Raw genomic sequence first — 14,760 nt, forward strand, 5'->3', positions numbered from 1 at the left:
AGTAGCTTCTGCCTTTTTGAAACCTAATATCAGGGCTTTTCCACAACAACCTATGTACACTGAGCAGCTTGGTGTCAAGGCAGCTAAAGTCTGAGATGATCAGAAACTTGCGAGATATCTTCAGAAGAGGCACAGGCTTTCCTTAATAAGTTAGCGGCCACTGATAACCGAGGTGTAGATGATGAGTCAGATTTTGATGATGAGTAGACCTACAATGATTTTGACATTCGGAATGGAGATTACTGGTAGATTCCATGTATGTGCATTTAATCACTTTAATGTTTGCATATGTTCACTTCATTACTTCATTTCATGTCAAATTTAAAATTGTCTTTCTGGGAAAACAGAAACTGATCCCCCATGATGAGATAGGTATCTAAGTATGCAGATGCAAATTAAGGCCAAAAGTGGTCATCTGTAGTCTTCTTTTCATATTAGATTTGAACTATAATTGATTCTGAATAATCAGGATATGTTTTGTCCTTTTTAAGTAAAGTTTCAACTGTTTAATTCAACGAAGGCCCAACTCCATTGTCTTTATTTGGTCACCCACCTAAAACTGAAGCCACCACATTTTATGATTTATTACCTCTAGTAGGGTACTATAGGTGTCAAAGGTATGATGCAAGCAAGCAATACCTTGAGAAAAATAATAAAAACCTTCTCCTGTAAAAAATGTTTCATGGATTCAACTGACCGTAGATGAGAGTGTGGATGTGGTTGTAGTTCTATGTGTCATTCCTGCGAAAGACTGGTGGCTTGGTCCGCCTCCCACCTAATAACTGCTGGAATAGGCTCCAGTCCACTTTAGCTAGAATAACAGGATTCAGAAAATGAATACCAGGATAACCTTTTTTATTTTTTACAATATGGTGACCTTCAGTTGTAATTTATATATGCATTTGCATTCACTTTTTTGTGCTTCAACAGCTGTAATTATTTATTTTTTAATTATATAATTTCCTTACAAAATTTTACAAAAATATTTTTCTCTTCCAAACAATTATTGGCAATTCCCCATATGTTTTTGCACACCAGAGATGTTGAAATTCCACTTTTCAAAAACTGAGACTGATAAATATAAACTGGAGAGATTACCAGCACTGAACCAGTCCAACAAAATAAACAAAGCAAATCAACACTGTGTGTGTGTGTGTGTGTGTGTGTGTGTGTGTGTGTGTGTGTGTGTGTGTGTGTGTGTGTGTGTGTGTGTGTGTGTGTGTGTGTGTGTGTGTGTGCACCACACAGACCATAACAATTATCCATTATCAGTGAGAGGCAGTGACATCCGCTCATGACACTCCATGATGATGCATAATGTTCAGAATTCACACTCACACATACACGTGCACACACTAATGCATAATGCTCAATAAATCAATCAATTGTTGGTTTGCGGCTAAAAGCTCCTTTTCCACAAATGCATTTTGTCTGAAAGTGCAGCAAAGCCATCTGCTGCCACTCATACACAAGCAGATACACAATAACACATCCCAAATAAACGAATGAATAAATAAATAAATAACTGCATGTCATACTGGTGATGATGAGTAATGTTAATGTTTTAGAAGACAGTTTAACTCTGCAAATAAATAAATAAATACATAAATAAATCACAGACAGTTTCATTCATAAAGCTGATTTTTGCAAGTGTATTGTAATCAGATATATGTATCTGTGCATCTAAACATATTTCTATTGGACTGGCATGAAATATGTTCATCACATGACAAATATTATCAAGATTGCAAAAGTGGTGAAAAAGCTGAGGGCGGAGAAAGCTTCGGGGATCTGCAGTACTGGAGCTGATCTGCAGGTGAGTGGAGATGCTGTTGTACTGACTTTGCAAACAACCTTGTTTCAGTTTGGGACACAGTTATCATCTTTACAGAGTACAAGAAAGGACATCCTTGTGCTTGTGCTTTTGACTCCATGACTTGCCAACCATGATCCTTACTACTGCTAGTCATGTCATGTTGTCTTATTTTGACCTTTTGAATATTTGTGACTCAGACAGAACTTTGATAGATGGGTAACTCCCAGACCCAAGACATTTTTCTTCGCACTGCTAACTACCTCAGGTGTCTTGGCAGATGGCATACAATCCCAAAGTATAACTCCACAGCTCCAGGATCTCTGCCTTCACTCTATCATTTACTTCATGTCGTCCATGGGTAACTATTGCTTCCTTGCCCATTCAAGGCTCAGAGCGACAGATTTCTTCTCCAACACCAAAATGCTACTTGACCTATTCTGTTATGTGTGAATGATACAAGGAGACGGTTCTTTATGCTTATTAATCTCTGAGCCATTATTTAGCTCTTGCCACAATACTGAAATGTTAGCATCTTAACCTCCACAAATTCAGATATTGTTCCCGGAACACTTCCTGTTTACATGTACAACAATCTTTCAAAATAAGAGGACATTTCAACATAAAGTTAGATTCCACCACAGATCAAGATCTGCTATCAGGGTTCTTCCCTTTTCAAAAAGCAACTTTCTGTTTCCCTGCAAAACACTTCAATTTATATTATATTACAGCAAAACCCTTTGATAAAACATAAATGCTGTGATTCATCATCACAGCCTGATGAAAACTTAAAGCACATATAAAGCATCCTGATTTTGGAAAATGACCTCTGAAAATACTTTAGTTCCTTGTCGTTGCTGAAGAAATGTAGCGTTTTTAAAGAAGTCCCTCTGTGGTTTGTCTGCTCCCAGTGCGTTTCTCAGCCTGTACCAGAGGCCGCTGGTGCTTTGTGCCACAACAAGAATATTAACTTATTTTAAAAGATGAAAGAGTCACAGCGCCTCATTCATTCACATCAGTGTTTATTACAGGCATCAGTCGATTCTTCAGCATTCTGCATGTCATGAAAATAAATTCCACGAACCACCAAGACAACAATAAAATTTAATGACATATTAAAAATGCTAAATTACTGTCTTTGGCCCCTGTGTGGAATGGAGAGGCCACATGACAGTGTACACAGGAAATTTTGCTAAGTAAAATTTACTCTGCTGGGATAGCATTTGATGCCAGTCCAAATAGAGTGACATATACTCTATCACAGAGTTAAATCAACTCAAAACAGTGTCAATCAACTCTTATTGCAGTAAAACCACTTGCACTGGCCAGACGGCGCTGCCGACCGAACAGTCCCCCGTCAGCCCTCCCTTCACTGCACATGAGTCATCAGCCACGGTTCACTGATTATCACCTCATTTCTGCTTAAAACTGCGCTCCAGTCATCATCTATCTCAGCGACAGATATCTGAAACTTTTGTACAACAATCATGTCCACATTAATTCAGCATTATTCCATAAGAACAGACGGAGGAAACAATCAGAGCGCCACAGGCTACATGAGCTATTTGCTGATGCGTTCACTGCGTGTCGGACATTTAGAAGTGTCACCAAATCAAACCTTGTTTCTGCTTAAAACTGACTATAGAATGATCCAAGAGGTTTTACCTTGTCATCTGATGTTTAATAATCCCATTAATCCATTAGATCACTTTGGGTGGAGAGACTCTGAGTCACATGGGCAGCTGGGCACATGCGCAGTGGAGGCGGGGCAGAGCAATGCTTAGGGGGAGGACCGATCAGTCTGAGACAACTGTCAAGTTGTTTCACTCTATGATAGAGTGTAATTTATTCTATTTAGACTGGGATCAAATGCTATCCCAGCAGAGTAAATTTTACTCAGCAAAATTTCCTGTGTAAGTGTGCTCAATGATGTGCTTGTCAATATCTCCATGCACCGCCTACCAAACAAAAGGGTTCAGCTGGAGGTGGAAATGCAAACCAAGCCAGACTTAACTGTTTCAACCCGTACCATACCGACCCGAACTGCTCGGTGCAAATGGTGCTTTCAGCATACGCTGGCTACATTGTCATGGTGTGACAGCTGCATAACTTATTCAACATATTCAGCGTATTTGGCTTATTTTTCATATGTTGACATACGCTGGCTAAATTGTCAAGGTCTAACACAGCCCTTAGCTTCAACATTTCACTTGCTGCCTGTTTTGTCAGTCTTGTGCTCTGGCATCTGTTCTGTGTTAATAATATGGCTATAGCAGATGGCACCTCAATTTGTCTGGTCTGCTTGAAGTTTATTCCTGTAAAATAACAAAAAATGAATAAAATTTGATGATAAAGTTGCCTTATCTGACTGAATCTGGGCCAAAATAGAAACAGACATTTCGAGCAATTCTGGAAGCCACAATTGAATTTATGCGGCATAGTGCAGTAAGATCCCTAAATATTTACTCACTCTCAAATTATAAGTTATTGCCTTTCCACTAAAAGGACCAAAATTAATCTGACAATTGGCTATTCTGCACTTTCATAGCTGTGTGTGTGTTATCACACATTCATTCATTTTCTACACCCGCTTTCTCCAGTTAAGGGTCATGTGGGGCTGGAGCCTATCCCAGCAGTCACAGGGCAGGAGACAGGGTACACCCCAGAGAGGACTCCAGTCTGTAGAAGGGCCACATATAGACAAACAAAGTCATTTGCACACTTGACACTACACACCTGTGGAGTCATTCACACTCGATGGCTAAAGATTCCATTTTGCCTGAAACCACTTAATTTCTGCGTCGAGCACAGGACGCAAAAAAAAAAAAAAAAAAAATTAAATGTTTAATTTTTGGCGTCCGATTTGCTTCGTCCTTTGCACCCCTCACGCTGTTGTGGCATTGAGCTGCATTGTCTCGGCACTGGGTTACTTCCACGTGGCATCATCCTGACGACGCCCGACGCAACTCGAAGCAGCCCCGGTGTGAAAGGCCCTTAACCTTCATGTCTTTGGAAGTGGGAGGAAGCCGAAACACCCGGAGGGAACCCACGCAAACATGGGGAGAACATGCAAACTCCACACAGAAAGTGATCCTACGTCCTTCTTGATCTGAGGCAACAGTGCTAACCACTAAGCCACAGGGCTGTCCTTAATTCACACATAAAGAACCAAAGTTGCAAATAATGAAAGTGAAGAATGACATTATTAAAAAAAACAACAAAGAACAGAAATGTGGGGGATGATGTAAATTCTTTCCATTTTGAAGAAAAATCCTTTTATAATGCCTAGTGTCCACATGTTCCTGTTAGTTTCCAGTTAGGTTACAGATATAAATCGGGATGTAAACGGCATCTGAAGCCATAAAAAGAGGCAGAGCTGAAGCTGGCAGTGACCTTGCCACTGGTGACACCTATTCATGGGATGGAGAATTCCACCGCCTGCTTGCTGTGCTGCCGCTGTGAGCTTTAGGATAACAGATCATATACAGATTTGCATCAGTGTCTGGTACAAGTCTAATGCCATCACCCTGCAGCACGGTTACCGTGACATTACAGATGGCCCAGTGAAGTTGCCGCTAGCTTGCAGATGACCCAGTTGGGTTCGCAATGACTTCTATCGGCCTCGAAATTTTGAACAGACAAAAATTATGTTCCAGATTGTCCCACCAATCCCGATAGTTGAGATAGTGTCTGATGTGCACCAGGATGAGCATGTATGTTGCAGAAAGGAAAATGGGCTTGAAAGGAAAATGCACTAGAAAATGCATGGATAAGTAATATTAAAATAATGTGTTCAATTTCTTTAATATTTTGCACACTAATAGTTACCTAAGCAGTAAAGTGCATGGTGGCCTCACATAAAAATGTGGGACTTTTGAGATACTGTGTTCTGTATCTGATCCTTTCAATTAGTAAAATAAATAAAATAATAATAATAATAATTATTATTATTATTATTGTTGTTGTTGTTGTTATTACTATTATTATTATGTTTTATTTTATTAAGCCTTTGCCCCTCACTGTATCTGACATAAAGATTAATGTAAGGTATGTCACAGTAACAAAGCAGATTAATGACTGAAACATCCAACAATGCAGGATCCTAAAATAAAAATAACGTGTTGATCATCTTCCACATATGACTTTGTTAGATAATCTGTGAGCAGGATGTTCTGAGTGAGAACATACCTTAAAAGCAATAGGCAGAGTCTTGTTACACCTCCAGTGTGTGGGTAGAACAGAGCACAGAAAGTTGGGGCTGTCCGTCTTCACCAGCTCTCCTGGATGATCTGAGATCACCTGTGACATCAAACAGAAGTATTACCTTCCAAACTCAGCTGTCAGTTGTTGATGTTACAAGAATTTTAGGGATTATAGACCAAAAATGTACCTCCACCATGCCACGGTCCGCCATACGCAGTTTCCCCACTAGACCAGCCCCACCTCCAACCTCCTGAGTGCCCAGGGGCAGGGCCTCAGTCATCTTCCCCGCCGTGGCTAAGGTGGTGGAGGGAGGAGTGTAACGACGGCCAGGGGCAGGGTCTGTAGAAGAAGAAGAAGAAAAAAAACATTATTATGGCAGCAATAAATATCACTTTACCTTGAATTTTAAGTGAATTCAACAAAAACATATTTTATAAGAAGCAGATTTGGTGTATTTATGTCCCCAAACGTGTGGACATTCTCAGTGATATGAAGATGTTGTAATGTAGAACAGATGTAGTCATGTTACAATCTGTAGTGGGGTCCCCTCCCTCACGGTTTGGTACAACTCAGTTTCAAGGTCATGGTAAGGTTCAAATTATGGGGCTTCTCTGTCAGGGTACCTGACAGGGTATAGAACAAAAGTTGTGCACAGAATTAAAAAGATGGAATTCTATCACTTGAAATCAGCTTTTGTCTTGAGGAACTTCTACATCCTGAACATTCTGCCTGATGTTTTACTTTGCATTTTGCATAATTATATAAAAACAGACATCTAAACATGACAATACAATTTATATTCAGTGTGGCAGACCACAGTGTTTTTATAATACACAGTTCAGTATTAAGGTTGTTTTTTGTTTTTTTAATCCCTTTTGTGTAATGTCAATGGATCTGTTGGGTTGTTGGTGAAGTAAGTCCGACAGGGCCCTGTAGCCCACTGGTGCTGGTGTTTATCCCAGATCTGTAGGACGGAGTGGATGAGAGTCTATTCCCCCTGGACAGGATACCAGTCCATCACAGGTTACTGCCCCAGCTGAGGCCTGTACCCATTTACAGCTGGACAGACTGAGATAACGTGTTTTGTCCAATGACATGGAAAGGTGGTGTGACTGGGAATCAAACCAAAGTCTACTTATGAGCAGGCTAACTCCTGTCTTACTGAAGTACCTATACTCTGCAGGAAGGAAACCCAGAATTGTAGCCATATGCTGGTGGTTTGGACTTTACAGGTTCCACTGTGACATTGCTGTGTGTAACTTTACAAAGTGAAATGAGTCTAGACAAAAGTGATCAGTTAGTATTTAAATCCACCTGTGACATTTGTCAAAAGAGGAAGGGGATTTTTGACTGTGTGTGCAGCCATTACCAGGCTTAGAATGGACACACACACCGTTTCACTCATTCCCTCCATAATGTGTTTCTGGCACATACTCAAAAAAATGGAACATAAATAGTATGACAGGTTAATTTGCAAATTTTAATCATGGTCAAAATTTTAAAGAACATAGCGGGAACTCCAGATCTGACATGCCCCTCACCTTCAATCAGTCATCCTCCCACATATATTTTACATTAAAAGAATGTTATAACTATATTTTCTTTGCTAGTAAAGACAGTCAGTTTAAAGAAGAACAGCTGACCCATAAAGCTATGTTTCAGTCACAGCTGGAAGTGGATTTTTTTTTTAAATAAATTTATTGTCTTGTTAATTTAAGTAATTTATTACATTTTCCATTCTGTCACTTCTATATTGCATATAATGTACTTTAATGAATTTAAAGGTGAATTTAAAGGGTGCTCACATGTGTTTCGGTGTGTGTGAACAAGATTTCAACTTGAGTCATCACAAACACAAGCTTAAAAAAAAAACATGTCACAAAAGACCTGACAGGATAAATGCAGCATTTACAGCTTTTTATGTTATTTATTCATTATTTATTTTGTATAAAAGCATAATAAACATTATTTGTGTTCTCTAAGATTATATTATGTATTTTCAGTGGAGCAAGCAAAAGATAAAAATCTGTCAGAAGGTGAATTATTAAACAGATAAGAACGTATAGTGCTCAAGTTTCAGTTTCAGATTAAAAAAATCTGAACATTAAAAAAACAATCAATAAAATAATAATAAGCATATTTTGTGTTAAATTTTAATTGAATAATATATATGACCACGCTGATATTTAGGAGTTCTATATTTTTTATTCAATTGTAGCGTTTTTTTCTGTTCTCTCTCAGTGGATTAAATTAAATTAAAAAATTAAATATCCCATTATTTATATTCTAAACAAAAAATGACATTTTTTTTCTATTTCTTTGAAGAAATGAATTAATTGTAACGTTATAATCCTCATTTTCAATTTAAAGTTACATAGATTTATCGTTGAGTACATTACAAAATAAATACATAAAATGATAAAACTGATTCCCCCCCCCCCCCCCCCCCCCCCGCCAATAAATTTAAGGAAAACCCCTTAAAAAAATCACATAGTTTAAAATGTGAAAGGTGGTGACATGTTCTTAATTATAAATATTATGGCAGCTTTTCATTATTTGTACAACTTGAGGCGCATTAAATGTGGCTAAACCTTATCAGTATGTTGTTTCAAAAATGCTTTGACTTTTTTTTCAATATATGTTCTATACAAAAGAAGTATTAATTGTGGAAATGTCCTCAAACCTGCTGCGATGACAAAACACTATAAAGATAATCAAAAGTTATCTTTTTTTTTTAGTACAAGGAAACTAATTGTGTAGAGAAGGATTAACAGTATACATTTTGCATTGCATTATATAAATGAAGTAACCCGTTTGTGTGCTGTGACCTGATAAAGCATTTTCAGGATAATTAAACACTTGAGTTCTCAGCGGAAAACACGAACACATTCCAATGGAACAGCGCTGCTGTTATGATGGAAAGAGACCGAGAACTGTGACAAAAAAAAGAGAGATTAAATTAAGATCAGCCAATGAGTCGCATCTGCGTGTTACTGGGGGGGGACTGTGCGTTTCTAAATAATGTCTTGTACAGGTGTCAGACTTAGTGACAAAAAAATAGACGCACCTGTGTCCACTGTAATAAATATCACTGACCTCTAAGGCCGAAACCGCTGATTGCAGTTTTGGGTCACATGAAGGTATTATATTAATTTAGAAAACTTTAAATGTATTTCATTTCAAACCGCTTACTCCAATTAAGGGTCACGGGGTGGAGCCCATCCCAGCAGCTGTTTTAAAACCTGATATATTAAAAACAAACAAACAAAAACGCATTCTTAGTGCGCTTCTTCAGTGTCCAGTTGTGCCTAATTTTCTGGTCACTAATAATTGCTCAGGAGTTGTTGTCTGTAACAGTTCTCAGTTACATCAAAAGACATATAACTTGATTAAAAAAAAATTGTACCGTATTTGGGGTCCCACAGAAAAACCATTTGTGCTCCACAGTGCGTGTCACGGACTTGATTTTTAATATCCGAGGTGCTTCTGGCGCTGGATGCCTTATTTTCTTTCTGCTGTCGGCGGACTATCTCAATCTCTGCTTATTATTTCATTTAATAATCATTTAAAAAACAAAAAACAAAAGCTGCTGAAATGCGTAATCCAGCTCGGTGCGCGTGCCGTGCGTCCAGACAGTATTCCGCGCAGATCAGCGTGTCCTCTCCGTGCGTGACTCTCACAGATGATGGATTTCACAAAGCCTTCTTCGTTCGTCTCCTCGCCGCCGGAAGCTGGTTTCGGTACATTTGTTTTTGTTTTGGCATCACAAGCAGAAAAACAGGAAATAAAAGGGAATAAACTTCCCACGAACTCTACTTTCAAGGCGCTCTGACTGCGTTCGCGCCCACGTGAATGAGCGGGCCGCCTGTCAGCGCCAGCCTTTTACCGGCAGCACAACATTTGCATGTCAATTGCGCACCTTCCCTCAGCCAATGGAAGAGCAGGCCGCCGGTTCGCAATGGAGAGTTTTGCCCAATCAGAGGTCCGTCCGTCCGTAAGAGGGAGGGGTTTGTGAGCGAGTGGAGGGTGATGCTGCACTTCCTCCTGCCGTGAAACGGACTGAATCAAAATCTGAAAATTAGACACGCTGTTTGAGAACACAAGTAACAGTCAAGAGGTTGTTAAAAATTAAAAAAATGTATAAATGTAGCTTTTAAATCTGAATACGTGATAAAACGCTTTGGTAAAAAATAACAAAAACATTTTTCTGTACATATAAAAAGCCCCTGCGTCGCTTTTGTTCAAGCGTTTTAGTCAGAAATTCTTTACAGTAATTTCCTCGCTATCTCAGGTACCATTTATAAGACCACACAGTTTATTTTCTGCTGAGAATATTTTAACTCTCAGTATGTGTCAGTACCAGACGCAGGCGGTAGGGGGCAGTACGTGATCTTAACCATAAGAGTGCCTTTACACAACGTCTAAACTAACGCTAAATTACACACTACGTAACTACACAATATCAATCAATCAATCAATCAATCAATTTTTTTATATAGCGCCAAATCACAACAAACAGTTGCCCCAAGGCGCTTTATATTGTAAGGCAAGGCCATACAATAATTATATGTGTAGAAGAGTAGAGCAAGTTTAACCAAAACTATGGATTTCATTTTTTCAAGTATAATAGTATTACAGGCTGTTTGCATATCTAAATATTAATATGCTTATATGTTTAATAATATATAACAATTATATGCTTTACAATAACAGTAATACAATAAGATGTAAAATATCTTAATTTCTCATTTATGAAATATTGCCTAAATATTGACATTTTCTCAGTGCCGGTTAGTTTAAATTTATTAAGTATTCAATCTGCATGTGTTTATGCGTGTTTTGCTGAATTGTAAATTACTGTGAAAACTAGAAGGTGCCCTCAGTAACCCTCAGAGGAGCTGCAATAATCAAACTGTTCTGTAAACGGCTCTTTATGTCTCAGACAAATTGATAAACTGATGGGGTGATTACATAACCTTCACATTCTTTTGTTTGCTGGTAATAATGTAGCATGAAAATAGCAATAACACATTCTCCTGATTAAATTATTTTAATTTTCTGTCTTTAATGTTTGGTTTGTAGGAAGAAAAGTTTATTTCTAGCTTACTTGGGCATCACCACACCTTCCTTGTTTGTCCCACATTTATGTCAGTTAATTATTGGTGATTCAGTAACACGAGTTCTGTCCAAAACTGAACCATTTTATCATTGACGAACACAAAACCCTTTCCCCAGATTCAATGGTTCCAAACTGTTTGAGATAAACAGTTATGACCTTGACTTTTTAAAAAAAATTTTTATTTAAGTTACCCAAGGTCAAAAGGTCTTGCAACTTCATATCAGTGTTTCATAGAACCACCAAGTCCTCAAAATTGACATTCTAAATGAGTTTGACCTTTGGTTACCCAATGTCAAAGTCATATGACTAATATATTAGTGTTTAAAATGAACCATGGGTGTATCTCTGGTTTACATGGTGTATTTCTATCTAAATTAGAAGCTCAAAGCGCTTTACAGTAATGACTCGCGGTCACCCATTCACTCACACACACACACACACACACACACACACACACACACACACACACACACACACACACACACACACACACACACACACACACACACACACACACACACACACACACACCGATGTCAGCATGCCATACTCTTGAGCCAATTCCTCAAAGCAGTTATTCCAAATTAATTTGTGCTTTTAAAGTCAGCTAGTGTCAAGAGTAATGTGACCAATAGAAAATAAATATAAGACTTTGTTTAATAGCAACCACAGGTGTATCTTTAAGTCCTTTGAATAGCCATTCAAAACATCCCCAAGATAAAAGCATTGTATCAAAGCTTTGACCTTGGCCCATGTCCTTGACTTTTAACAGATTTTTTTCTCAATATAACTTTATACAACCCCTGGCAAAAATTATGGAATCACCGGCCTCAGAGGATGTTCATTCAGTTGTTTAATTTTGTAGGAAAAAAGTAGATCACAGACATGACACAAAACTAAAGTCATTTCTAATGGCAACTTTCTGGCTTTAAGAAACACTATAAGAAATCAAGAAAAAAAGATTGCGGCAGTCAGTAACGGTTACTTTTTTAGACCAAGCAGAGGAAAAAAATATGGAATCACTCAATTCTGAGGAAAAAATTATGGAATCACCCTGTAAATTTTCATCCCCCAAATTAACACCTGCATCAAATCAGATCTGCTCATTGACATTGACCCTATGCCATGACATTGACCCTATGTGTCTTTTTGCAAGGCATGTTTTTGCAGTTTTTGCTCTATGGCAAGATGCATTATCATCTTGAAAAATGATTTCATCATCCCCAAACATCCTTTCAATTGTCCAAAATATCAACATAAACTTGTGCATTTATTGATGATGTAATGACAGCCATCTCCCCAGTGCCTTTACCTGACATGCAGCCCCACATCATCAATGACTGTGGAAATTTACATGTTCTCTTCAGGCAGTCATCTTTATAAATCTCATTGGAAAGGCACCAAACAAAAGTTCCAGCATCATCACCTTGCCCAATGCAGATTCGAGATTCATCACTGAATATGACTTTCATCCAGTCATCCACAGTCCACGATTGCTTTTCCTTAGCCCATTGTAACCTTGTTTTTTTCTGTTTAGGTGTTAATGATGCCTTTCATTTAGCTTTTCTGTATGTAAATCCCATTTCCTTTAGGCGGTTTCTTACAGTTCGGTCACAGACGTTGACTCCAGTTTCCTCCCATTCGTTCCTCATTTGTTTTGTTGTACATTTTTCGATTTTTGAGACATATTGCTTTAAGTTTTCTGTCTTGACGCTTTGATGTCTTCCTTGGTCTACCAGTATGTTTGCCTTTAACAACCTTCCCATGTTTATTTGTATTTGGTCCAGAGCTTAGACACAGCTGACTGTGAACAACCAACATCTTTTGCAACATTGCGTGATGATTTACTCTCTTTTAAGAGTTTGATAATCCTCTCCTTTGTTTCAATTGACATCTCTCGTATTGGAGCCATGATTCATGTCAGTCCACTTGGTGCAACAGCTCTCCAAGGTGTGTTCACTCCTTTTTAGATGCAGACTAATGAGCAGATCTGATATGATGCAGGTGTTAGTTTTGGGGATGAAAATTTTCAGGGTGATTCCATAATTTTTTCCTCAGAATTGAGTGATTCCATATTTTTTTCCTCTGCTCGGTCTAAAAAAGTAACCGTTACTGACTGCCACAATCTTTTTTTCTTGATTTCTTATAGTGTTTCTTAAAGCCAGAAAGTTGCCATTTGAAATGACTTTAGTTTTGTGTCATGTCTGTGATCTGCTTTTTTTTCTACAAAATTAAACAACTGAATGAACATCCTCCGAGGCCGGAGATTCCATAATTTTTGCCAGGGGTTGTACATGGCTAAACAGTCTGCAGTGTCAACACTCCCCCTTAACATAAAGTGTATAAAATTACAGACACACAAGTCTGAAAACAATATCACTGCATGTGCTTTTGTGTGTGGGTGTAATAAAACTATAAAACAAAGTACCATCTAAAAGCATCACTCAAAAAAAAAAAAATCACCTGCTGCTTTTAAAAAATATTCACAGAATAAATAAAGTACTTAAAGGAGATTATTATTTTTATGCAATTTATTAGCTTCAAATACTTGACTTTAAAATGGGCTTTAAATTTACAGTGGGATTACCTGGATACAGATTGGATAGATTTCATGTATTTGCCTCGGTGGTTATATTTAGTATATTTACATAAACAGCTGTTTTGTATGTCAAACTCATATGCACATGAAGCATGAACCACTTTCAGAGACAGTGAAAGTGATAGAAGGCTAAGCTCCGCCCAGAGCGGGTAGGTCCCTGTGGGTTTGTAAACATTGGCTTTGTTCCTGTTTGGGGAGCCAGGAATAAGAAGGCGGAGCTTGAGAAAGCAAAATATCTGAACCTGTGAAGAGGACAAGTCTTTGCATCTGGATTAATTTATCTCTGAATTTTGGGATATAAAAACTATCAACATCACACAATATTTTGCACATAATTTACTGGATGCTTAATAACAATAATAGTGACTCGTGTTAGTTAAATAAACCCACTTGTAGCAAAAAAACAAAAAAACAAAACAAAACAACCCCCCCCCCCCCCAAAAAAAAAAAAAAAAAACATGCTGCGTGGCTCCTTATTCATCCTTCATTATTTGGTGAGACCAGGGCTTTAGAAATTTGAGGGAGAATGGGAACAAAATTGGCTGGAGCCAGCCCTACTGTCAAAAGCTGATGTTTATTTTGTTCTGTTATAATTTTGCAAAACTGTTTATGCCACTACATTGAAAAACAGGGTGTGCTAGGTTTGCATGATCATAGATTTTAATTTTTTGAAGTAAATTTGACCTGTTAAGGGATTCCTATCAGCAGACCATGAGCTCAGTGTGTCAGAGAGTTCCGCTGGTGCAGCTGCAAACCAAATGTCTTACACTCGCCACAGCAGAGGCAGAAATGTATTTTTTGATATGCATTAGAAGTAACTAATTTTGGGGTTTTTCACACCTGATTGTTTGTTTGGCCAAGTCCAGGGACCAAAATATTATTGTTATATTTTTACTGACATGAAATGTGTTCTGAACCTTTTACCTGATGGCCATCAAATAAAAAAGACTTTGCGTCCATCTGTCCTTCTGTCTGTCTGTCTGTCTGTGCTCATCATAAGTCCAGTCATATTACTGCCGGAGTCTT

At 38.1% G+C, this 14,760-nt stretch overlaps 1 protein-coding gene across 1 annotated transcript in view; it reads right to left on the reverse strand.

The window, feature by feature from the left end:
• runx1 (RUNX family transcription factor 1) overlaps window positions 1-9,811 on the reverse strand; it is a 31,718-nt gene extending 21,907 nt beyond the window's left edge. Inside the window, exons 1-3 of the mRNA XM_034173708.1 lie at window positions 9,423-9,811; window positions 6,204-6,355; window positions 6,002-6,112 (exon numbers count right to left, since the gene is read on the reverse strand). Coding sequence (XP_034029599.1) covers window positions 6,002-6,112; window positions 6,204-6,355; window positions 9,423-9,450 — 291 coding nt within the window. The 5' untranslated portion in view covers window positions 9,451-9,811. The remainder of the gene's footprint in view (window positions 1-6,001; window positions 6,113-6,203; window positions 6,356-9,422) is intronic.
• Window positions 9,812-14,760: the final 4,949 nt, after the last annotated feature.

The sequence above is a fragment of the Thalassophryne amazonica genome, chromosome 1 (genome assembly GCF_902500255.1).
Source record: "Thalassophryne amazonica chromosome 1, fThaAma1.1, whole genome shotgun sequence".
Lineage (NCBI taxonomy): Eukaryota > Metazoa > Chordata > Actinopteri > Batrachoidiformes > Batrachoididae > Thalassophryne > Thalassophryne amazonica.